The sequence below is a fragment of the Oncorhynchus masou genome, chromosome 33, assembly GCF_036934945.1.
Source record: "Oncorhynchus masou masou isolate Uvic2021 chromosome 33, UVic_Omas_1.1, whole genome shotgun sequence".
Classification (NCBI taxonomy): Eukaryota; Metazoa; Chordata; class Actinopteri; order Salmoniformes; family Salmonidae; genus Oncorhynchus; species Oncorhynchus masou.
Window position 1 is genome coordinate 19,712,030 of NC_088244.1, and position 25,625 is coordinate 19,737,654.

A 25,625-nucleotide genomic window follows, 5' to 3' on the forward strand; every position below is an offset into this window, starting at 1 on the left:
CATGTCAGACTATCTAGCCTAGTATAAAAAGGGGATTTGTTTGCAATTCACTGGCATATAGCCTATATCCAGACCAAAAGCCCTCGACTTGTCTCATAATTAATGTGAATTTGTAGGATATATTTGGTTGTTTGATCTCTGGCTGGGCTAACAAGGGAAGGTAGGAGCTCATCTATTTGTTTGCTGATCCATCACTGATCAGACACATAAAGTATGTTATAATGTAGCTTAAATTAAGTGTATTTTGCTATTGACTCTCGAGACTCATTCTTTAAAAAAATACGAGTTTTAATATCACATGCACAGGTACAGTAAAAAGCCTTTCTTGCAATCTCTAACCCCAGCAATGGCTTAATCAATAACAATGTAATACTAAAAATAACAAGGTAGAACAAAAACACAATAAGAAATAAAAAAGAACACTATTAAGTAAGCATACTATTTACAGGGTCAGTTCCAGTACCATAGTTACAATGTGCAGGGACACTTGCTTGATAGAGGTAGATATGTATACTGTAAGGGTAAGGTGACTAGGCATCAGGATATATGATAAACAGAGTAGCAGCAGCATAAATCATGATTGTACGTGAGTGGGTGTGTGTAGAGGCAGTATAAATGTATATTGCCTTTGGAAAATATTCAGACCCGTTGACTTTTTTCCACATTTTGTTACGTTACAGCCGTGTTCTAAAATTATTAAATCGTTTTTTCCCCTTGTCAATCTACACACAATACCCCATAATGACAAAGCAGACTTGTCCCGAAGCCACTCCTGCGTTGTCTTGGCTGTGTGCTGTTGGAAAGTGAACCCAGTCTGAAGTTCTGAGCGCTCTGGAGCAGGTTTTCATCAATGATCTCTCTGTACTTTGATCCGTTCATCTTTGCCTCGTTCCTGACTAGTCTCCAAGTCTCTGCTGCTGAAAGACATACCCACACCATGATGCTGCCACCATCATGCTTCATTGTAGGGATGATACCAGGTTTCCTCTGGACGTGATTCTTGGTTGTTCAGGCAAAATAGTTAAATATTGGTTTCATCAGATCAGAGAATCTTGTTTCTAATGCTCTGAGAGTCTTTAGGTGCCTTTTGGCAAACTCCAAGTGGGTTGTCATGTACCTTTTACTGAGGAGTGACTTCTGCCTGGCCACTTTACCATAAAGGCCTGATTGGTGGAATGTTGCAGAGATGGTTGTCCTTCTGGAAGGTTCTCCCATCTCCACAGAGGAACTCTGGAGCTCGGTCAGAGTGGCCATCGGGTTTGGCTGGGCGGCCAGCTCTAGGAAGAGTCTTGGTGGTTCCAAACTTCTAGGCCACTGTGTTCTTGTGGTCCTTCAATGTTGCAGACATTTTTGTACCCTTGTCCAGATCTATTTTTGTACCCTTGTCCAGATCTATTTTTGTACCCTTGTCCAGATCTGTGCTCGACAGAATCCTGTCTTGGAGCTCTACAGCCAATTTCTTCGACTTCACGGCTTGGTTTTTGCTCTGACATGCACTGTCAACTGTGGGATCTTATATAGATAGGTGTGTGCCTTTCCAAATCATATCCAATCAATTGAATTTACCACAGGCTGACTCCAATCAAGTTGTAGAAACAGCTCAAGGATGATCAATGGAAACATGATGCACCTGAGCTCAATTTCAAGTCTCATAGCAAAGCGTCTGAATACTTATGTAAATAAGTTATTTCTGTTTTTAAAAATAAATTTGCAAAAATGTCTAAACCTGTTTTCGCTTTGTCATTATGGGATATTGTGTAGATTGCTTAGGAAAGTGTTTTATTTAATACATTTTAGGTACTGAAGGAAGAGACTATTTATGTCTGTAATAAAGCCCTTTGGTGGGGAAAAGTAATTCTGATTGGCTGGGCATGGCTCCCCAGTGGGTGGGCCTATATCTGGCTCTCCCAGGCCCACCCATGGCTGCGCCCCTACACACTCATGCGAAATCCATAGATTAGGATCTAATAAGTGTATTTCAATTGACTGATTTCCCTCTATGAACTGTAACTTTGTAAAGTCTTTGACATTTTTTGTTGCTTTTATGTTTTTGTTCAGTATATATGTGTTGGATTATCAGTGTGCATAGTATGTAGGGCCTTGTGAGTGTGCATAGAGACAGTGCAGAAATACAAAGATCAACTCAGATAGTCCATATAGCCATTTTGTTAGCTATTATGGATATTTTCTATGTGTATCATAATGGTTATCCCAATGTAACTCCCTACGTCAGCTCCCTACTAGGCATAAAATATCCACTCAGGAGTAGCTCATAGAAGGGCTTACACCCAGGTGATGCAACAGGTATCATTTTTAGGTCCAGCATAGAGCATATTTCACGCCGGACGTTGATCTATGACCCACTTACAACCAACTGGTGCAACCGGCCCCTGAAGACTCCAGCCACTTCCATGCCAGTCGGAAGAACTTATGTGATTTATCTCTGAATCTTCCAAAGCTGGTTTCTCCACCGACTGTTGGATAAGGGGATCCATAGGGTGTTAACAACGCTCGGTGGACGCAATGTGTCCAGTCTGAGACATGGCGTTCATTTATCCTGACATGCACACCTCACCATTGTCACAGCCTCTGTTATAAAAACGTTTGTAAAAAGACGTGTATGACATAAGTAGAAAATATATTCCCCAACCCTCTTCCAAAAAGAGTAAGGAAATAACAAAACTAAAACTTCCAAGCTCTTCTCACAGCCAAGTCAACTGTGATAGAAGTCAGTATTTGACATGTCTGAGGACCATGTCAGACGTCAGGAGATGACGTGGAAACTGGCCACAAGGGGCAACTATGAGCACTGCTACTTTCAAGTAGGTTTGGGTTTTGCGAGGGTGTTGTGGACCGGGATGGGAAATGGGCATAAGCATCTGCCTCCTGGTACCAAAGGTTGCATGTTTGAATCTAGCGATAGAGTTTTTGAATTTTTGTTTTAAGCCTATTCCAAACCTTGAGCCTTACCTTACAAATTCTAAATTAATGTCTAAACTTAACCTTAAACAGTTTGACATTTTACGTTTGGAACAACTTTGAAATGTTACGTTTGAGAAACATGGGTGAATGTCTAATTTAAGTCCGAACTCAGGTGATTGTGTGTGGTCTATTGCATCAGACGTTATGGTAGGGCTGCCGTGGACATGGATGGTTGCTACGGTTTTCGTTCTGACAGAGCTTTTATTCCCAATTAAGCGAGCTTGGCCCTTCATTTCCGGTTTGCTGACACAACCCGGTCCTCAAACTCAGGGCAGCGCCAGGGTGGGGAGGTTATTAAAAATTCATCCTGGTCTTCTGAGTCTGTCTACACATCAGACCTCATGTGTTCAGTTCCCTCCGCAAATCACTACTTCTCTTCAGCAAAGAGTTATTTTGACCGACGGAACAGAGCCTGTGAAATCACAGGAGACAATAAGTAATTCTGCCCAGTAAACAAATGGTCTTGAACACTGGAATCTCAAAGCTAAAAACGCTCACACTAAAATGTGTATGGATTTCTTTACATTTATAAACAAACCTGTCTCTTTTTTATGTCCTATTCCTTTGCTCTGTCTGGGGTGTCAAGTATTTTGCCTGTCTTTCTGTCCAATACTGATGTGCAGCTGCATCTGAGGAGTCAGTGTGGTGTATTAGCAATGGTAATATGCATCAAAATCCTCGAGAACATTGTAAGATGTAGAACTGTTAGTCAGTCCATGTCTTTCTGGGATGGCTCACCTTCAAACTCTGCCATGCTCCACTCTCCATCTGTCTACCTTAATTCAGCTGACTGACCAGCAGACAGTACGCGGGTGTTGTGTGGTCTGTTCTTCCTGAGACATGACAAAGAAAAAACATGAAATTAAGTTTATGCATGATATTCACAAATGATCTTTGAAAGACCGGGACCTGAAAAGGGCCGTTTCTTTTTTTGCTGAGTTTATATACCCTGTTTCTTACAAATTTCATGCTGTCCAATCTCTACAACTCCCGTACGGACTCGGGAGTGGCAAAGGTTGAGAGCCATCAACGAAAATGTTGTTGAGCAAACTCACAACAAAAGGTTTGTGTGACAATTTTATTGAGCAATCCTGTTGCAGCTGGTTGCCTTACAATTGTACATCGTATCAACATATATTTTTTTGTGTGTGGGAGCTCATGGGAAAGCTCTGGATGTCCTTTAATGTTCGGGGCTTCTGTTTCGTCATCACGTTCTGTAGAGGTTATATATAGCCTCTACGCTGTGCTGAAAGCAGGATCACTGGAACTAAAAGTATGGATCTCTGATGAATGGGACTACAAGGCTTATGATAGATAAATTGGGCTTGTGGATAGGAAACTGACATGTGAGGACAGGTTGTGCTCTGAATGATGTCCCCTTATTGGGGTTAATCAGGTCCCCTTTCATGGCCACCGGAATAGAGTGTGTGTGTTTGCGTGTTTACATTTGTGCGTGTGTGTGCATTTGCATGCATCTGTCTGGCTGCTCTCGTATTTCCCTAGCAGGTGTCCATCATGTGAGAGCCACTCCAACAGCTGCATCGCCACAAAGAGCACGTTCCTGGATGACCAATGTTCAAATACAACCTGCTTTACCGGCTACAAAATGTTTCCTTATGTAATACTGTATAAAGGACACCGACACTGTGCTTAGAGAAGCAATTATAGCTCACCTTACTGAACATCTTTAAACATGCAGATGTTCTGACAGCTGTTCAAGTGGTGTTTTCAACTTGTTTTTTCTTAGCGTTTGATCTAAATCAGTGAGGACATTGCCAATGGCTTCTCAGAGCACCTTGATAATAATACAAGGTTACACACATTAACACGTTTATGTAAGTATTGCTGGAGTGCTGCTATGGCCTTCAGTCGCTCTCTGTCTGGCTGGAATCTACAGGGTTGCTGCTATAATGATGAACCTACCATCAGGACACTCTCAACTGGTCGTTGAGAGGTAGACTCAACTGGTCGTTGAGAGGTAGACTCAACTGGTCGTTGAGAGGTAGACTCAACTGGTCGTTGAGAGGTAGACTCAACTGGTCGTTGAGAGGTAGACTCAACTGGTCGTTGAGAGGTAGACTCAACTGGTCGTTGAGAGGTAGACTCAACTGGTCGTTGAGATTGAATTATGTGGCCTAGAAAGAACTATGGTTGTTCATGTACTGAAGGAATTAAATGGAATGTTTTTGTCTTTTGATGCGGTGTAAGAGTTTCATGGATATTTAAAAAATATATATATATTAAGTCTCCATTAAAAGTAATATTTTGTATTCCTGACTGATCCCTGACCACATATTCACCGTGTCACTCTGAGGAGAACTGGAGTGTTTTGTAATGTGCGTCTTGCTCAATGGTGGGAATTTGTCATGCTAACTGTGACGTCCTGTGACAGTCTATTAGCGTTGTATTGAGCCCACAGCACTATACAGCACTACACACTGCTGCCCTTAAGGACTAGCAGCAGGAAGGAGGGCTCAGGGAACCACAGCACCGTGAGCAGGGTTGTGCTCACAATAACGAGACTCGACTATCAAGCCTGATCACTTAACAGCATTAGGAACTCCGTCTAGTCATGGCTGGTGGCGTTTAAATTCCCACCCAGGGAAGAGTGAATGTTGTCATATGTCTAAACGCATCTACAGCAGGGGGGTGCAACTCAATATTAGGAAGGAGTTGCTAATGTTTGGTATACTCAGTGTATATCATTTACATTTTTTGGAGGGGGGTGATTGTGTTTAAAAAAACCTCCAGGCCTCTCTTGAATGTCTAAAACCAGATAGAAAGTATGGAGACATTATAATGGACCCATAGAACTGCCCTTTTCCCGGCTCGCAAATCGATTTTGACGAACAAATCGGTCCCAAACAATGATGTGCTGCCCTCTGTTGGATTTAGAAATCCCGATGTGGTCCTCGAGCCGAAAAGTTTGCCCACCCCAGGTCTACAGCCTCTAAGGATAATGTAATAGAGGGTATGTAATGGAACCTGAATACAGACATGCTAAGCAGTATATTTTAAGGAGTGTTTTGAAATGTTTTCTAAATGGTACGGTGAAGATGGGGTATTAACTTGAGGCGAAGGGAGGGTTGAAGGGTGTGATAGCTGTAAATGTGTCCTTTTTGTGGTGATGAAAAGAAGTGCAGATGCCAATTGACTTTCACAGTTGTAACATCCTGAGATGTGATCAGGTGTGACATCAATCTTGTTTTCCAAAAGGCCCAGGATGAAACACACACACACGCTCATGCACACACACACACGCTCATGCGCACACACACACACACACACACACACATGCGCACACACACTCATACAGTGCATTGGGAAAGTATTCAGACCCTTCCACATTTTGTTACATTACAGCCTTATTCTAAAATGGATACAATTAAAATGTTCCTCATCAATCTACACATAATGATCAACCGAAAACAGGTTTAGACATTTTTGCAAATGTATTAATAATAAAAACAAAAATACCTTGTTTCCAGAAGTATTCAGATCCTTTGCTATGAGACGTGAAATTGAGTTCAGGTACATCCTGTTTCCATTTATCATCCTTCAGATGTTTCTTCAACTTGGAGTCCGTCTGAGATAAATTCAATTGATTGGGCATGATTTGGAAAGGCACACACCTGTCTATATAAGGTCCCACAGTTGACCGTGCACGTCAGAACAAAAACCAAGCCATGATGCCGAAGGAATTGTCCGTAGAGCTCCGAGACAGGATTGTGTCGAGGCACAGATCTGGAGAAAGGTACAAAAAAATGTCTGCAGCATTGAAAGTCCCCAAGAACACAGTGGCCTCCATCATTCTTGAATGGAAGATGTTTGGAACCACCAACACTCTTCCTAGAGCTGGCCGCCCAGCCAAACTGAGCAATCGGGAAAATGGCGGAGGTGACCAAGAGGTGACCAAGAACCCAATGGTCACTCTGACAGAGCTCCTGAGCTTCTCTGTGGAGATGGGAGAACCTTCCAAAAGGACAACCATCTCTGCAGCACTCCACCAATCAGGCCTTTATGGTAGAGCGGCCAGACGGAGGTCACTCCTCAGTAAAAGGCACACGACAGCCCACTTGGAGTTTGCCAAAAGGCACTTAAATACTCAAGAATCTCTGGTCTGATGAAACCAAGACTGAACTCTCTGGGCTGAAAGCCAAGCGTCACGTCTGGAGGAAACCTGGCACCATCCCTTACAGTGAAGCATGGTAGTGGTAGCATCATGGTGTGGGATGTTTTTCAGGGGCTGGAAGACGAGTCAGGATCTAAGGAAAGATGAAAGGAGCAAAGTACAGAGATCCTTGATGAAAACCTGCTCAAGAGTTCAGACTGGGGCGATGGTTTACCTTCCAACAGGACAAAGACCCTAAGCACACAGCCAATACAACTCAGGAGTGGCTTCGGGGCAAGACTCTGAACGTCCTTGAGTGGCCCAGCCAGAGCCTAGACTTGAACCCAATCGAACATCTCTGGAGAGACCTGAAAATAGCTGTGCAGCGATGCTCCACATCCAACCTGACAGAGCTTGAGAGGATCTGCAGAGAAGAATGGGAGAAACCCCCCAAATACAGGTGTGCCAAGCTTGTAGCGTCATACCCAAGAAGATTTGATGCTGTAATCACTGCTGAAAGTGCTTCAAAAAAGTACTTATTAAAGGGTCTGAATACTTATGTAAATGTGATATTTAATTTTTATTTAATTTTTTACAAGTTTTTGCTTTGTCATTATGGGTTATTGTGTGTAGATTGAGGGGGGAAAACAATATAATCGATTTTAGAATAAGGCTGTAACATACATGTTTTTGGAAGGCACTGTTCAGACACATATTTCACCCATACATACATACACTACGTTCAAAAGTTTGGGGTCACTTGGAATTTTTTGTTTTTTTTAAGAAAAGCACTTTTTTCTGTCTGTTAAAATGACATCAAATTGGTCAGAAATACAGTGTAGACATTGTTAATGTAAATGACTATTGTAGCTGAAAACAGACCATTTTTTAATGGAATATCTACATAGGCATACAGAGGCCCATTATCAGCAACCATCACTCCAGTGTTCCAATAGCATGTTCCAATGGCACGTATTCCATAAAAAACACCAGTCTCAACGTCAACAGTGAAGAGGCGACTCCGGGATGCTGGCCTTCTAGGCAGAGTTGTAAAGAAAAAGCCATATCTCAGACTGGCCAATGAAAAGATTAAGATGCGCAAAAGAACACAGACATTGGACAGAGAAACTCTGCCTAGAAGGCCAGCATACAAAAGTCGCCTCTTCACTGTTGACATTGAGACTGGTGTTTGGCAGGTACTATTTAATGAAGCTCCCAGTTGAGGACTTTTGAGGCATCTGTTTCTCAAACTAGACACTGTAATGGACTTGTCCTCTTGCTCAGTTGTGCACTGGGGCCTCCCACTCCACTCTCTATTCTGGTTAGAGACAGTTTGCGCTGTTCTGTGAAGGGAGTAGTACACAGCGTTGTACCAGATCTTCAGTTTCTTGGCAATTTCTAGCATGGAATAGCCTTCATTACTCAGAACAAGAATAGACTGATGAGTTTCAGATGAAAGTTATTTGTTTCTGGCCATTTTGAGCCTGTAATCGAACCCACAAATGCTGATGCTCCAGATACTCAACTAGTCTAAAGAAGGCCAGTTTTAATGCTTCTTTAATCAGAACAACAGTTTTCACCTGTGCTAACATAATTGCAAAAGGGTTTTTTAATGATCAATTAGCTTTTTAAAATGATAAACTAGGATTAGCTAACACAAGGTGCCATTGGATCACAGGAGTGATGGTTGCTGATAATGGGCCTCTGTACGCCTGTGTAGATATTCCATAACAAATCTGCCATTTCCAGCTACAGTAGTCATTTACAACATTAATGTCTGCACTGTATTTCTGACCAATTTGATGTTATTTTAATGGACAAAAGTTGAGCTTTTCTTTCAAAAACAACGACATTTCTAAGTGACCCCAAACTTTTGAACGGTAGTGTACATACACACACACACACACACACACACACACACACACACACACACACACACACACACACATATACATACATACACACACACATACATACACACATACGTACTGTACACACACACACCTCTCTCTTAACTAAGGCTTTCCTTTCACAGTATTAATTAACAACATAGTGGGAGATACACTATATGTACAAGGTATGTGTGCTCCCCTTCAAATTAGTGGATTCGGCTATTTCAGCCAACCCCGTTGCTGACAGGTGTATAAAATTGAGGACACAGCCATGCATTCTCCATTGACAAATATTGTCAGTAGAATGTTCTTACTGAAGAGCTCAGTGACTTTCAACATGGCACTGTCATAGGCTGCCACCTTTCCAACAAAAAATGTTGCCAAATTTCTGCCCTGCTAGAGCTGCCCCGGGTCAACTCTAAGTTCTGTTATTGTGAAGTGGAAATGTTTAGGAGCAAAAAACGGCTACGCCGTGAAGTGGTAGGCCACACCATCTCACAGAACCGGACCGCCGAGTGCTGAAGCGTGTAGTGCATAAAAATGGTCTGTCGTCAGTTGCAACACTTACTAGCGAGTTCCAAAATGCCTCTGGAAGCAACATCAGCACAAGAACTGTTTGTCGGGAGCTTCATGAAATGGGTTTCCATGGCCGAGTAGCCGCGCACAAGCCTAAGATCACCACACACAATGCCAAGCATTGGCTGGAGTGGTGTAAAGCTTGCCGCCATTTGACTCTGGAGTGATGAATCACACTTCACCATCTGGCTGTCCGATGGACAAATCTGGGTTTGGCGGATACCAGGAGAACGCTACCTGCCCGAATGCATGGTGCCAACTGCAAAGTTTGGTGAAGGAGTAATAATGGTCTGGGGCTGTTTTTCTTGGTTCCTGCTAGGCCCCTTAGTTCCAGTTAAGTGAAATCTTAACGCTAAAATGACATTCTAGACGATTCTGTGCTTCCAACTTTGAGGCAACAGTTTGTGGAAGCTCTTTCCTGTTTCAGCATTACAATGCCCCCGTGCACAACGTGTGGAAGAACTTGACTGGCCTGCACAAAGCCCTGACCTCAACACCATTGAACACTTTTGGGGTGAATTGGATCATCAACTGCAAGCCAGGCCTATTCGTCCAACATCAGTGCCCTACCTCACTAATTCTCTTGTGGCTGAAAGGAAGCAAGTCCCCGTAGCAATGTTCAAACAGCTAGTGGAAAGCCTTCCCAGAAGAGTGGAGGCTGGTATAGCAGCAAAGGGGGAAACAACTCCATATTAAAGCTCATGATTTTGGAATGAGATGTTCGACGAGCAGGTGTACACGCACATTTGGTCATGTAGTGTATGTTGATATAGTGGGAGATTTTAATCTCAGGCGAAGCTTATCACGTCATAATTTTCATGCCTCTGCATTATCTGGCAAAAGGGTCTCATGATGCCTCTGTTCTTTCCGCCTGATAGCTCAGTATCACCGCTCCGAGGGGGTGGGAGGGGGCGGGAGGGGACAAGACAGATGCTCTTGAAGGTATTAACCCCCCCCCCCCTAGGGGAATTAGATTGGAGGGGGTCTGCACATTATTAAACTGTAAATATGAGAAACAGCTTGTTCTTCTAAACAGCCTTTTAGGCTTTATTAAGGAAGGAGGGGGATATGATATGGGTGTGAGTTTGATTTGGGGAGAGCTGTTAGATTGATGGTTGGTGGGTTCTAAGCTACTGTTGATTTAAATGTGTAGGATGAATGCCTCAGAGTATGAGTTGAGTGCAGCTTATCACAGTGGGATTAGGCTCTCTCTATGCATGGAAAGTCAACTCCACTACTGTATATAAGCAGTAAGCAGTGTGACACGACAGAGGAATGCAGTAGTTCCTACTGAATATAAAACACAGATTTATGATATCACAATGTGTGTGTTTGTGTGTGTGTGTGCATATTTATACATGTGTAAATATGTTATAACCCTCTGTATATCCACACTTCAACTGATACACTTTGCATACTGTTATGACCATGCCTGAGCCTTCAGCTCTGCATACTATATCAATGCTAGAATCATCATTTTCCACTTCATCCCTAGCATCACATCTTATTCCGTAGGGACTCCAAGACAAGACCGGTGGAGAAGGCAGGGACTTTGACTGTACTTCAATCACAGTGGAAACGGTGCTTCATTTGGCTTACAAAGTGAACAGCTGGTTTCTGGATGGCAGATGCTCTAGACAGAGAGCCTATCTGCTGACAGAGAGAGCTTTGACACACACCGCACCCTGCCCTGTGTTACAGAGAGAAGGGGTGTTATGATCAAAAACAGCATAAAAATAAATGCTGCACCTTCTCACTTCCTGAGTAGATGTGAAAGGTTGCGGTCACAGAGTTCCATTTTTCCAGTTGCTGATGTTAATTGACGAGGTCAGAAAAATAGGCTGCTGTTGTGGAACAATATGGTGGTTCTTATATTTTTTTATTTTGGAGGGATGGGCAACTTTGATGGTGGTAGGGGCCACAAAAAAATCTGAACTCCTAATGGGGGGCTGCAGTGGCCATTTTGCCATCGTGTGTAGAGAAAATGTTTCAGTTTTAAAGCAAGTTTGATGCATTTCCACACATTTTGTCATGAGGCTGATAGAAAAACGTTTATTTTACAGCTAATTTCCTGCAATTCTACCATTTTGCCTGGTCTTATGCCATGTTAATATGAGAGTGAGAGTGACTTACAAAATCATTGAGGGCCCCCTGGTCTGTAATTGGACCATTATTACCACAGGTTTAGATAGCTGACTAGACTCATTTACCTAAAAATGTTAGCTGACATGGGTTAATTGAGGGACTGTCAGTGAATAACATAAGAGAAACTGCTGATGCATAACCACATTTTGAAATTGTACCTTGTGTGTTCTATTCTAAATCTCAACAGTAATTTGAGACCCAACTGAGTTACTAAAACGTTTGTTTTTGCGGGGTGGGTTAAGGGCCTCCAGATGCCCATCCCTGCTGTACTCCATCTCTATGAGGTTCTACCGAAATCGCTGACTGTTATAAAACATGACACATATATATTTGTGCTTCATTCATGTCCTTGGTCTATGCTTAGTGGACATCGCCTTGTAACTTCATCTTCTCTTATCAATGGACTGCAAAGTTCTAATGTGTTGGGAGGTAAAAAAATGTTTGTTATCGTCTCCTCGATCTGAGTTCGCCGTCTTACGCGCTTTGCTCAGACCCGTTGCCTCCTGGGTACCCAGGTCTCTCGCTCTCAATTCAAAGGGCTTTATTGGCTTGGGAAACATGAGTTTCCATTGCCAAAGCAAGTGAAATAGATAATAAAAAATGAAATAAACAATAAAAAATGAACAGTAAACATTACACTCACAAACTTTTCAAAGAAATAGAGACATTTCAAATGTCATATGGCTATGTACAGTGTGCATTTCTCTTTTCTCGTGGGTACCAGTGTAATTTCCGCTGGGAGAAAGTTATTTTCACACCCTCAGGATTGATATTGATCATTCCACCATGCCGTCTGTAAGTAATATCTGGCTGAGCAGATTTGGACCCAGAACGATCCAACAACGTTAAAGTACTGCCATCTTGTGGTGATATGAGCATGTTTCATTTGAGTGCGTAAGGAATCAAAGTTCCACTGGACTAAGGAAGGTTCTTGAAACTTTCCAATGAAACGTTTCTAGAACATTCTGGATAAGTTCTGTTTGACAATAAGGGAATATACTTCTCTAATGCCAAAACATGCTAAATAGGTTTTCCGGTGGTTTTTTTCTACCAGCCTATGTAACAAGTGGAATATGAACCCGGGTCTCAACATCTTAGACCAAGACAAAATTCCCTCTTGGGCTGAGGGCAGACACTGCTTTTGAAGTTCGCAGGCGGGGCTACCTCATCACATGACCATTACCGACTCATGTCCGACACAGATACATAGAACGTTCCCCTATCTAACGGGAAACTGGACGCGCAAGCGTTAGAGGAACATTACACGTAACATTACAAAACCGTTCTCTCTCCCGAGAATAATTTTCTTGTGTTCCCTTGGTTCATGTCGGTCCTCTGCTCAGTCTCCTGTGTGTCCTAAAGAGCGACTGGTTTGGAACTGAGGGATGAAATCCTCTGTGCACATGGCATCTCGTCTCATGACTTATTTCAACAATATACTGTATTGTATCAGCTGCAATGGGTCAGTTGTGAGACGATTCAAATAAAGGCTTTTCATTTCCATTCCAAGAGAACTGGGTTGGGTGTTTAGTATGGATAATGATGGCTGAATATAGAATCCATATCATTTTCTCATCTCATTGTGTTTGGACATTTTTTGTAGATTCCTTCTCAAACAGCTGTTATCTCTCAGCTCATCCGTCAGTGCCCTTCGGAACACTGAGAGCGAGGTGTGATGTGACTCTCTCCCAGGTCCTCTCTGTGCCTATTCCTGTGTTGGGCGAGACATCCCAGCCAGACTCGGGCCCCCTGAGGTGCAGCTCAGTAAACTGGGGATCTAAATGAGGCAGTTTCCCACTGGCAGACAGACACACACATCAGCATTCAGCTGTCTACACACACAGCAGCTGTCAACACACAGCAACAACAACATAACACAATCAGCAAGGCACCAGGTATGGGACAATAAAGCTCAGTCCACTGCACTACACCACAACACAATACCACTACTAATCTTCCAGTGCTAGACCAGAACTCCACAGAAGACATCTGCTGTGTTAGCTCAACACTATACTGATGGCGCATTGAAAGAAATAAAGCTTATGTTTAGCATCACATACTGTATAATGTTGGTAAGCAGTACCTCCCAGTCCACCACATCCAGATGCTGTGTGTCCCAATTGAACGTGAAGGGGTCTTTGCTGTGAAGCCTCATTAATGTTTTATAAACCCTTAATGAACAACATGTGCCAATGTTCACATAGACTGCTGTGTACTGCAGTAAGGTGGAGTGCGGTGCTGTCTTCTCTATAATTGGACTGAAGCTCACTCAAGGCCACCATTTCAGACACTAGGCCCTATAACTGTTCAGCTGTGTGAGTAATGTACAGCTATAGAACGCCCATCAGCCAGTCAGAATCAAGGCTTTAAGGAGGTAGTAATATAACCCTAAACTATGTATGGCTAGAGTTATGCTCCATGTAAAGCATGGGTTTGATTTGAGCTCTGCTTTGTTAGCTGTTAATCCAGTACTCAGGCTATTCTCGCTTTATTAAGGTATGATTATCACTTTGGGTTGGACCTGTTCAGAAGCATAGAACCAGCTCCCTGTCTTTTAGTCCAAGACATTGTTTAGGCATTATCAGTTTGTCATTGATTTCTGTGTGTTTAGTTTCTTCTGGTATAGCTGAATAAGATAGAAGCGCTGACATTTAGACTGGGATGAGTTTAGGTCTCTCTATCTCTATTAAATCCTCGTTGTTCTCTGTTAATGTCTGTTCTTTCTGTATCTCTATTAAATCCTATCGTTGTTCTCTGTTAATGTCTATTCTCTCTGTATGTCTATTAAATCCTCTCGTTGTTCTCTGTTAATGTCTGTTCTCAGCAGTGGAAAGGAAAACCCAGATGAAGATATCTGCCCAGGGGCCAGCCTATTAGCATTCTGCGCCATATCTATCCACCATCTGAGCCATTTCCTGACACTTTTGGATCTCGTTGACTATGAAGGCTCTGCAGTTCGCTGCTTCTCTCACGGAGAACAGGGATGAGGCAATTAGGCTGGGACTCATCAGTATGCACTTCCTGTGATGGTTAAAGCCTTCACTGCTGCGGCTACTGTAGGTGTGTGTGTGTGCGTGCGTGCGTGCGTTGGCAGGCTCTCAGTGCACCATACCCCTGCCAGAGTCAGTGCCCAGTCTCATCCACCAGGCCAGCTGGGCACAGAGAGGCTGTACTGTATGGCAACAGGGATGGGGGTGCAGAGGTTGGCAGGAGAGGACTGATACAACACACACTGACACACCGTTATATCAAAATGGACCACTTCATTAAAGAAGAATAGGCCAATGGTTGAGAGCCGTGAGACGGTGTGAAAATAGAGTAAAGTGGATAAACATGTGCTGTGTGATTGATGGTGCTTAGTTTGTGTGTGTGTGTACATGAATGTTTACATGTATAGAGAATGTTGTCCGCGTCGTGAGGAGTGTGATGTGCTTGGCGCACATCTCCTCTCGTTGCCTGTGCACTGTCTAACAACATCCTGTCTTGGGCTTGCAGCTCTGCTCTCAGTGGGAAATAAAATGGATCTCACTACCCCACCCATAGAAAATGGTGTTAGTTAGAGAGCGGTGCAAGCTGTGCTTTGACAAGAACAGCTAGACAGACACCTTCTAATGAGGGGTTAGAGGGGGAGGAGGGGTTTAGAGGAGCTAGAGGGGGTTAGAGGGGTTAGGGGAGTAGATGAGTTCGTGGGGTAGGGGAGTTAGGGGGCAAGTAGAGTGGTTAGAGGGGGGGGGTAGAGGAGTTAGGGGGGTTAGAGGGGGAGTAGAGGAGTTAGGGGTAGGGGAGGTTAGAGGGGGAGTAGAGGAGTTAGAAAGGGGGTAGAAGAGTGAGGGGGTTATAGGGGGAGTAGAGGAGTTATAGGGGGAGTAGAGGAGTTATAGGGGGAGTAGAGTTATGGGGGGTTAGAGGGGGTTATAGGGTGGAGTAGAGGAGTTATGGGGGGAGTAGAGGAGGTATGGGGGGAGTAGAGGAGGTATGAGGGGAGTAGAGGAGTTATAGGGGGGAGTAGAGGAGTTGTAGGGGGAGTAGAGGAGTTATAGGGGGGTTAGAGGGGGAGTAGAGGAGTTAGGGGTAGGTGAGGTTAGAGGGGGAGTAGAGGAGTTAGAAAGGGGTTAGAGGAGTGAGGGGGGTTATAGGGGGGTAGAGGAGTTATGGGGGAGTAGAGGAGTTATGGGGGGGGAGTAGAGGAGGTATGGGGGGAGTAGAGGAGGTATGAGGGGAGTAGAGGAGTTATAGGGGGAGTAGAGGAGTTGTAGGGGGAGTAGAGGAGTTATAGGGGGGTTAGAGGGGGAGTAGAGGAGTTAGGGGTAGGTGAGGTTAGAGGGGGAGTAGAGGAGTTAGAAAGGGGTTAGAGGAGTGAGGGGGGTTATAGGGGGGTAGAGGAGTTATGGGGGAGTAGAGGAGTTATGGGGGGTAGAGTGGTTATAGGGGGAGTATAGGAGTTATAGGGGGTAGAGGAGTTATAGGGGGAGTAGAGGAGTTATAGTGGGGTTATGCGGGGAGTAGAGGAGTTATAGGAGGGAGTAGAGGAGTTATAGGGAGGGAGTAGAGGAGTTATAGGGGGTAGAGGAGTTATGGGGGGAGTAGAGGACTTATAGGGGGAGTAGAGGAGTTATAGGGGGAGTAGAGGAGTTATAGGGGGAGTAGAGGAGTTATGGGGGGGTTATGCGGGGAGGAGAGGAGTTATAGGGGGGAGTAGAGGAATTATAAGAGGGAGTAGAGGAGTTATGGGGGGAGTAGAGGAGTTATGGGGGGGGAGTAGAGGAGTTATGGGGGGAGTAGAGGAGTTATGGGGGGAGTAGAGGAGTTATAGGGTGGGAGTAGAGGAGTTATGGGGGAGTAGAGGAGTTATGGGGGGAGTAGAGGAGCTATAAGGGGGAGTAGAGGAGTTATAGGGGGAGTAGAGGAGTTATGGGGGGAGTAGAGGAGTTATGGGGGAAGTAGAGGAGTTATAGGGGGGAGTAGAGGAGTTATGGGGGAAGTAAAGGAGTTATGGGGGGGAGTAGAGGAGTTATAGGGGGGAGTAGAGGAGTTATAGGGGGGAGTAGAGGAGTTATAGGGGGGGGGAGTAGAGGAGTTATAGGGGGAGTAGAGGAGTTATAGGGGAGGAGTTATAGGAGAGAGTAGAGGAGTTATAGGAGGGAGTAGAGGAGTAATAGGGCGAGTAGAGGAGTTATAGGGGGGTAGAGGAGTTATAAGGGGGAGTAGAGGAGTTATAGGGGAGGAGTTATAGGAGAGAGTAGAGGAGTTATAGGAGGGAGTAGAGGAGTTATAGGGGGGTTATGCGGGGAGTAGTGGAGTTATAGGGGGGAGTTATGGGGGGAGTAGAGGAGTTATAGAAGGGAGTAGAGGAGTTATAGGGCGAGTAAAGGAGTTATAGGGGGTAGAGGAGTTATAGGGGGAGTAGAGGAGTTATGGGGGGAGTAGAGGAGTTATGGGGGAGTAGAGGAGTTATGGGGGGAGTAGAGGAGTTATAGGAGGGAGTAGAGGAGTTATAGGAGGGAGTAGAAGAGTTATAGGGGGAGTACAGAAGTTATAGGGGGGAGTAGATGAGTTATAGGGGGGATTAGAGGAGTTATAGGGGGGATTAGAGGAGTTATAGGGGGAGTAGAGGAGTTAATTGGGGGAGTAGAGGAGTTAATTGGGGGAGTAGAGGAGTTATGGGGGGGGAGTAGAGGAGTTATGGGGGGAGTAGAGGAGTTATGGGGGGGAGTAGAGGAGTTATAGGGGGAGTAGAGGAGTTATGGGGGGGAGTAGAGGAGTTATGGGGGGGAGTAGAGGAGTTATAGGGTGGGAGTAGAGGAGTTATGGGGGAGTAGAGGAGTTATGGGGGGAGTAGAGGAGTTATGGGGGGAGTAGAGGAGCTATAAGGGGGAGTAGAGGAGTTATAGGGGTGGAGTAGAGGAGTTATGGGGGGAGTAGAGGAGTTATGGGGGAGTAGAGGAGTTATGGGGGAGTAGAGGAGCTATAAGGGGGAGTAGAGGAGTTATAGGGGGAGTAGAGGAGTTATGGGGGGAGTAGAGGAGTTATAGGGGGAGTAGAGGAGTTATAGGGGGGAGTAGAGGAGTTATAGGGGGAGTAGAGGAGTTATAGGGGAGGAGTTATAGGAGAGAGTAGAGGAGTTATAGGAGGGAGTAGAGGAGTAATAGGGGGGAGTTATGGGGCGAGTAGAGGAGTTATAGGGCGAGTAGAGGAGTTATAGGGGGGTAGAGGAGTTATAAGGGGGAGTAGAGGAGTTATAGGGGAGGAGTTATAGGAGAGAGTAGAGGAGTTATAGGAGGGAGTAGAGGAGTTATAGGGGGGTTATGCGGGGAGTAGAGGAGTTATAGGGGGGAGTTATGGGGGGGAGTAGAGGAGTTATAGAAGGGAGTAGAGGAGTTATAGGGCGAGTAAAGGAGTTATAGGGGGGTAGAGGAGTTATAGGGGGGAGTAGAGGAGTTATAGGGGGGATTAGAGGAGTTATAGGGGGAGTAGAGGAGTTATAGGAGGGAGTAGAGGAGTTATAGGAGGGAGTAGAGGAGTTATAGGAGGGAGTAGAGGAGTTATAGGAGGGAGTAGAGGAGTTATAGGAGGGAGTAGAAGAGTTATAGGGGGAGTACAGAAGTTATAGGGGGAGTAGATGAGTTATAGGGGGGATTAGAGGAGTTATAGGGGGGAGTAGAGGAGTTATAGGGGGAGTAGAGGAGTTATAGGGGGGATTAGAGGAGTTATAGGGGGGATTAGAGGAGTTATAGGGGGGATTAGAGGAGTTATAGGGGGGAGTAGAGGAGTTATAGGGGGGATTAGAGGAGTTATAGGGGGAGTAGAGGAGTTATAGGGGGAGTAGAGGAGTTAATTGGGGGAGTAGAGGAGTTAATTGGGGGAGTAGAGGAGTTATGGGGGGGAGTAGAGGAGTTAATTGGGGGAGTAGAGGAGTTATGGGGGGGGAGTAGAGGAGTTATAGTGGGGAGTAGAGGAGTTATAGTGGGGAGTAGAGGAGTTATAGTGGGGAGTAGAGGAGTTATAGGGGGGAGTAGAGGAGTTATAGGGGGGAGTAGAGGAGTTATAGGGGGAGTAGAGGAGTTATACGGGGGAGAGGAGTTATGGTGGGAGTAGAGGAGTTATAGGGAGGATTAGAGGAGTTATAGGGGGGAGTAGAGGAGTTATAGGGAGGATTAGAGGAGTTATAGGGGGAGTAGAGGAGTTTTGGGGGGGGGTAGAGGAGTTATGGGGGTAGAGGAGTTATGGGGGGGAGTAGAGGAGTTATAGGGGGAGTAGAGGAGTTATGGGGGGGAGTAGAGGAGTTATAGGGGGAGTAGAGGAGTTACAGGGTGGGAGTAGAGGAGTTATGGGGGAGTAGAGGAGTTATGGGGGGAGTAGAGGAGTTATGGGGGGAGTAGAGGAGTTATAGGGGGAGTAGAGGACTTATAGGGGGAGTAGAGGAGTTATAGGGAGGGAGTAGAGGAGTTATAGGGGGAGTAGAGGAGTTATGGGGGGGGAGTAGAGGAGTTATGGGGGAAGTAGAGGAGTTATAGGGGGAGTAGAGGAGTTATGGGGGAGTAGAGGAGTTATGGGGGGAGTAGAGGAGCTATAAGGGGGAGTAGAGGAGTTATAGGGGGAGTAGAGGAGTTATGGGGGGGAGTAGAGGAGTTATGGGGGAGTAGAGGAGTTATGGGGGGAGTAGAGGAGCTATAAGGGGGAGTAGAGGAGTTATAGGGGGGGAGTAGAGGAGTTATGGGGGGGAGTAGAGGAGTTATAGGGGGGGAGTAGAGGAGTTATAGGGGGGGGAGTAGAGGAGTTATAGGGGGAGTAGAGGAGTTATAGGGGAGGAGTTATAGGAGAGAGTAGAGGAGTTATAGGAGGGAGTAGAGGAGTAATAGGGGGAGTTATGGGGCGAGTAGAGGAGTTATAGGGCGAGTAGAGGAGTTATAGGGGGGTAGAGGAGTTATAAGGGGGAGTAGAGGAGTTATAGGGGAGGAGTTATAGGAGAGAGTAGAGGAGTTATAGGAGGGAGTAGAGGAGTTATAGGGGGGTTATGCGGGGAGTAGAGGAGTTATAGGGGGAGTTATGGGGGGAGTAGAGGAGTTATAGAAGGGAGTAGAGGAGTTATAGGGGCGAGTAAAGGAGTTATAGGGGGTAGAGGAGTTATAGGGGGGAGTACAGGAGTTATGGGGGGGTAGAGGAGTTATGGGGGAGTAGAGGAGTTATGGGGGGGGAGTAGAGGAGTTATAGGAGGGAGTAGAGGAGTTATAGGGGGAGTAGAGGAGTTCTGGGGGTAGTAGAGGAGTTATAGGAGGGAGTAGAGGAGTTATAGGGGAGAGTAGAGGAGTTATAGGGGGATTAGAGGAGTTATAGGGGGAGTAGAGGAGTTATAGGAGGGAGTAGAGGAGTTATAGGAGGGAGTAGAGGAGTTATAGGAGGGAGTAGAGGAGTTATAGGAGGGAGTAGAGGAGTTATAGGAGGGAGTAGAAGAGTTATAGGGGGAGTACAGAAGTTATAGGGGGGAGTAGATGAGTTATAGGGGGGATTAGAGGAGTTATAGGGGGGAGTAGAGGAGTTTTGGGGGGTAGAGGAGTTATGGGGGTAGAGGAGTTATGGGGGGGGAGTAGAGGAGTTATAGGGGGAGTAGAGGAGTTATGGGGGGAGTAGAGGAGTTATAGGGGGGAGTAGAGGAGTTACAGGGTGGGAGTAGAGGAGTTATGGGGGAGTAGAGGAGTTATGGGGGAGTAGAGGAGTTATGGGGGGAGTAGAGGAGTTATAGGGGGAGTAGAGGACTTATAGGGGGGAGTAGAGGAGTTATAGGGAGGGAGTAGAGGAGTTATAGGGGGGAGTAGAGGAGTTATGGGGGGGAGTAGAGGAGTTATGGGGGAAGTAGAGGAGTTATAGGGAGAGTAGAGGAGTTATAGGGGAGGAGTTATAGGAGAGAGTAGAGGAGTTATAGGGGGAGTTATGGGGGGAGTAGAGGAGTTATAGGGCGAGTAGAGGAGTTATAGGGGGGTTATGCGGGGAGTTGAGGAGTTATAGGGGTAGTTATGGGGGGGAGTAGAGGAGTTATAGAAGGGAGTAGAGGAGTTATGGGGGGGAGTAGAGGAGTTATAGTGGGGAGTAGAGGAGTTATAGTGGGGAGTAGAGGAGTTATAGGGGGGAGTAGAGGAGTTATATGGGGGAGAGGAGTTATGGTGGGAGTAGAGGAGTTATAGGGGGGAGTAGAGGAGTTATAGGGGGGAGTAGAGGAGTTATGGGGGGTAGAGGAGTTATTGGTGGGGAGTAGAGCAGTTATAGTGGGGAGTAGAGGAGTTATAGGGGGGTTATGCGGGGAGTAGAGGAGTTATAGGGGTGAGTAGAGGAGTTATAGGGGGGAGTAGAGGAGTTATAGGGGGGAGTAGAGGAGTTATAGGGGGGAGTAGAGGAGATATAGGGGGGAGTAGAGGAGTTATAGGAGGGATTAGAGGAGTTATAGGGGGAGTAGAGGAGTTATACGGGGGTAGAGGAGTTATGGGGGGAGTAGAGGAGTTATAGGGGGGAGTAGAAGAGTTATAGGGGGGAGTAGAGGAGTTATAGGGGGGGGAGTAGAGGAGTTATAGGGGGAGTTGAGGAGTTACAGGGGGGAAGTTGAGGAGTTATAGGGGGGAGTTGTGGAGTCTTATGGGGGTGTTGAGGAGTTATAGGGGGGGAGTAGAGGAGTTATAGGAGCGAGTAGAGGAGTTATAGGGGGGAGTAGAGAAGTTATGGGGCGGAGTTGAGGAGTTATGGGGCGTATTTGCGGAGTTATGGGAGGGAGTAGAGGAGTTATAGGGGGAGTAGAGGAGTTATAGGGGGGAGTAGAGGAGTTATAGGGGGAGTAGAGGAGCTATAGGGGGGAGTAGAGGAGTTATAGGGGGGAGTAGAGGAGTTATGGGGGAGTAGAGGAGTTATAGTGGGGGAGTAGAGGAGTTATAGGGGGGAGTAGAGGATTTATAGGGGGGGAGATGGGGGGTGTAGAGGAGTTATAGGGGGTGAGTAGAGGAGTTATAGGGGGGTAGAGGAGTGACGGGGGGAGTAGAGAATTTATAGGGGGGAGAAGAGGAGTTACGGGGGGAGTAGAGAATTTATAGGGGGGAGAAGAGGAGTTACGGGGGGAGTAGAGAATTTATAGGGGGGGAGAGGGGGGTTATGGGGGGGGCGTAGAGGAGTTATAGGGGGTCAACAATAATACCCCTGTCGAGGCTCCCCAAGCCCTCCCTAGTTCCCAGCCCTCCCTAGTTCCCAGCCCTCCCTAGTTCCCAGCCCTCCCTCGTCCCCAGCCTGCTATTATATGTGGTTTGGTAAGTATAGACCCATTTTGCCCCAAGAGCAGATTTAATAGACAACACTTTGATGTGTGTGTCGCTTGCATTATTGAGGTGGCTATTTTGTGAAATGGATGTGCTGTGCATGAGAGTTCCATCATTACATGAATGAGTATAGAATATATATTGCAGATGTTCCTATAGATCTAAGACTCTTTTTGAATGGGCTCTATCACCCTCCCCTATGATGCAACGGCTGTGTAACCTCAATATTTGATGGATAATTGTTTCCTGTGTTGAACAAAGAACATAAGTCACCAGCCTTGTAAGAATTGCACATACACTCATTCTTCACTCGTAGATGTTTTGTAATCTTCCACTCTCTCTCAATTATATTTCAATGGACTTTATTGGCATTACATACAGTATTGATACATCGTGCCAAAGCACAATGTTACATTATAAAAAGATTCATTAACAAGTATTAACAATAGAAAATGACCATGTTATGGAAATCAACAGAATGATCCAGTAACGATGTTAATATGGGGGTGAAATTAAATAATGGACTCAATAAAATAATACACATTCTTCCTCATCCTATTGCAATTGTCACTAACTGTCATCTTGTGACAGGCTGTTATGTAGTGTGGTGCCAACCTACAGCTTTCTATGTCCTCTCCTAGTAGGATTGGTAGCTTTTCTTCATCAGAGTGTTTTTTTAAACTAGGCTGTGCTCACTTGCTGCCCTTTGTTATGGCTCGGCTGTGCCCACTGGCTGCCCTTTGTTATGGCTATGCTGTGCTCACTGGCTGCCCTTTGTTATGGCTAGGCTGTGCTCACTGGCTGCCCTTTGTTATGGCTCGGCTGTGCTCACTGGCTGCCCTTTGTTATGGCTAGGCTGTGCTCACTGGCTGCCCTTTGTTATGGCTCGGCTGTGCTCACTGGCTGCCCTTTGTTATGGCTAGGCTGTGCTTACTGGCTGCCCTTTGTTATGGCTAGGCTGTGCCTACTGTCTTCCCTTTGTTATGGCTAGGCTGTGCTCACTGGCTGCCCTTTGTTATGGCTAGGTTGTGCTCACTGGCTGCCCTTTGTTATGGCTAGGCTGTGCTCACTGGCTGCCCTTTGTTATGGCTAGGCTGTGCTCACTGGCTGCCCTTTGAAATCATTTGCCTCTCTCTCAAGTCAATTCAAAGGGCTTCTCTCTCTCTCTGTCTCTCATATGAGGTGTTTTTCCCAGCCGTCACTCTCCAGAGCCACGAAGCAGATACCCTGTCTTCCTATAGAGTCTAATTAACTGGCTTTACCTGACAAACTAATTGCACAATCCCTCATTAGTCTTAAAAGACTCATCAGTTTGGGATGCAGCGGAAAGAAACTCATTGATTCCACGAAAAGGGAGAGAGAGGAGGGAGAGAGAGACTATGAGCCCTACCTCCAACACATTCTCCTGTTTCCATGGAGACCAGGGAGCCAATCGGGTGGCCCGGCTGCGGGCTGTACTACCGTGAGCAGAGGAGAGGTGGTGTAGGGAGGATGTGGATGAGATCCGGTGTGTATTAGAGACAATAAATATATCATTCTCGCTCCTGCAGGTTATCCCCATGCTTTTGATGGCTAGCCCTGTCTCCTCTGCCTTGGCATGTGTTCAGCCATCATCGCCCAACATGGGTTAAAAGGAGGCTGTTTATCAGTGTTAAACAGGCAGCCTCCCAGCCTCACTGTGCCCTGCTCTACCACTACACACCCCCTGCCTGCCTTTTGGACCTGCCTCGTTACATCACAGAGCTCTTTCTGGCTGGCTGTTTGTGACTGAGAGCGAGAGTGTATGTGAGAGAGTGTATGAGTCTGTGCGCACGCTTCTGCTCCGTTGAGTCAAGTCCCATTGACGAGCCAGGAGGATGGACAAGCCGAGCGTGTGGCGTGCCGTGGTGAGCAGCACCGACCCCAGGCGTCCCCGCAGCGAGTCCAGCACACCACCCGGCGGCGGGGCTCACCCGGACAGACCCAGCTCTGCCATGTCCTACCGGCTATATGACATGTGAGTAGTAGCAGTCCCTGTGAACCTAATGCTGTATGAATGGGGCTGTATGGAGGTGTGGCTGTGGCTGGGCTGATGCAACCAGGCAGGCACTGGTCCTTCCATTCTTCATTGACAAGGATGCAGTGTGGCACTTTGTTATTGCAGTGTCTCCAGTGCATGTGCTGAGTCACCTAGCAGGCGCATGCAGACCTTGCTCTGTCCTCTCATCCTGTCATGTCTGGAGAATAGAGATGGGATGAGTTTGTGGCTCTGCCGACAGAGCTCTCTCCCTTAGTTAACAACCCTAGCCCTAAGGGGAATGGTGGTCATGTGAGGGGATGTGTGTGTGTGTGTGTGTGTGGTAGACGTGTGTGTTGGTGGTAAACATGGCTGTTAATATTTATATGATCAATTACTTTTTTAAATAATTTTTGTTGAAATGGACACTGTATGATGTGATGAGGGAGGATGAAGGGTTTTTGGACTGTTTTGGACTGTTGTGATGTTATACTGTCAGATTGTTTCCATTGTGATTGAAATCACCCTGTCATGGGAGTTGCTTTGTTTTGAGTGGCTGATGATTGACAAGGAGAATATGACTCAATTTTGGCTGATGCTATGACGGCTTTTATGTAGTGCGTGATTTCATCCCAGCTCTGGTGTGTGTGTGTGTGCGTGTGCGTTATGGATACGGCTGATACTTGTAGTGTAGTGGATGTTATTTTTGGGATGTCGTTGTTCGCTTCAACACTGTTTTGGATGTTCCATGCTTGTCTCTCCAGTTTAGCGTTGCTGCTACCTCAGCTGACTAAATCCTTGTGTCATCTCTGATTAGGTCTTTGTTTGTGAAAGGATACTGGAATCATATTGTATTCCTGTATCACACAGTGAACCTCCAACCTCTCTCTTCCGGAGGGGTGGGGGGGTTGAATTTCTATTGTTGTTTCGGTGCAGGTGCCTGCGCCAAAATCGGTTTGTTCCAACATGATTCCACACAGAGCTCATATGACTGAAAAAAAGAGATATCATCACATAAAAATGTATTTTTGTCAGTTTATCCTGATTTGCATTTTGTGATGGTATGCAACCTAACCGAGATGCATTGGTTAGTGTGCACTTATAATATAATGATTATCAGATAGATCTTCATATGTGTGGATGCATATTGCTCAGGTATCATTATGTGTTATATGAATTGGCCCGTCACTGGGTGATCATTTTGTGCAGAAAATAGGGATCAGTCCACTTAATAAATATGCAATAGCCTCTGCCAAGTCCTTCACAGGCAATCTGGTCTTACTCACAATCCCAAAAGCTAGAGTCATTTTGCAGTACCTACAATATTATAACACATGATTATTCACAGTGATGCTTTCATTTTGTGTGGTATTTTTCAGTATTAAAGTAATACGTCATAAGCCTCAGGCAGGCCACCACTGCTACAGTCCATACCTGTGTGTTTTTCTTCTGCTTGACTGGGATGGTTATAAGCATTGCATAATCAGCACCACCATCTGTCTCTGATTCCTTGTCTGTCCTTTCGTCTGTCTTCCTGTAGTAGTCCACTTCACTGGACACAGACTGATGGACTGACTGACGGCTTTAAATGAGACCAGATTAATGCAGGTCAGGAAGTAAAGGTGACACGG

At 45.7% G+C, this 25,625-nt stretch overlaps 1 protein-coding gene across 3 annotated transcripts in view; it reads left to right on the plus strand.

The window, feature by feature from the left end:
• LOC135527975 (IQ motif and SEC7 domain-containing protein 1-like) overlaps positions 1 to 25,625 on the plus strand; it is a 260,372-nt gene that overhangs the window by 89,549 nt on the left and 145,198 nt on the right. The window contains exon 1 of one of the 3 annotated variants that reach the window (XM_064956685.1): positions 23,744 to 23,994. The exons of the other annotated variants lie outside the window; for them this stretch is intronic. Within the exon in view, the coding sequence (XP_064812757.1) occupies positions 23,855 to 23,994 (140 nt within the window). The 5' untranslated portion in view covers positions 23,744 to 23,854. Of the gene's footprint in view, positions 1 to 23,743; positions 23,995 to 25,625 lie in introns of those variants that run through there. 3 annotated transcript variants of the gene reach the window in all.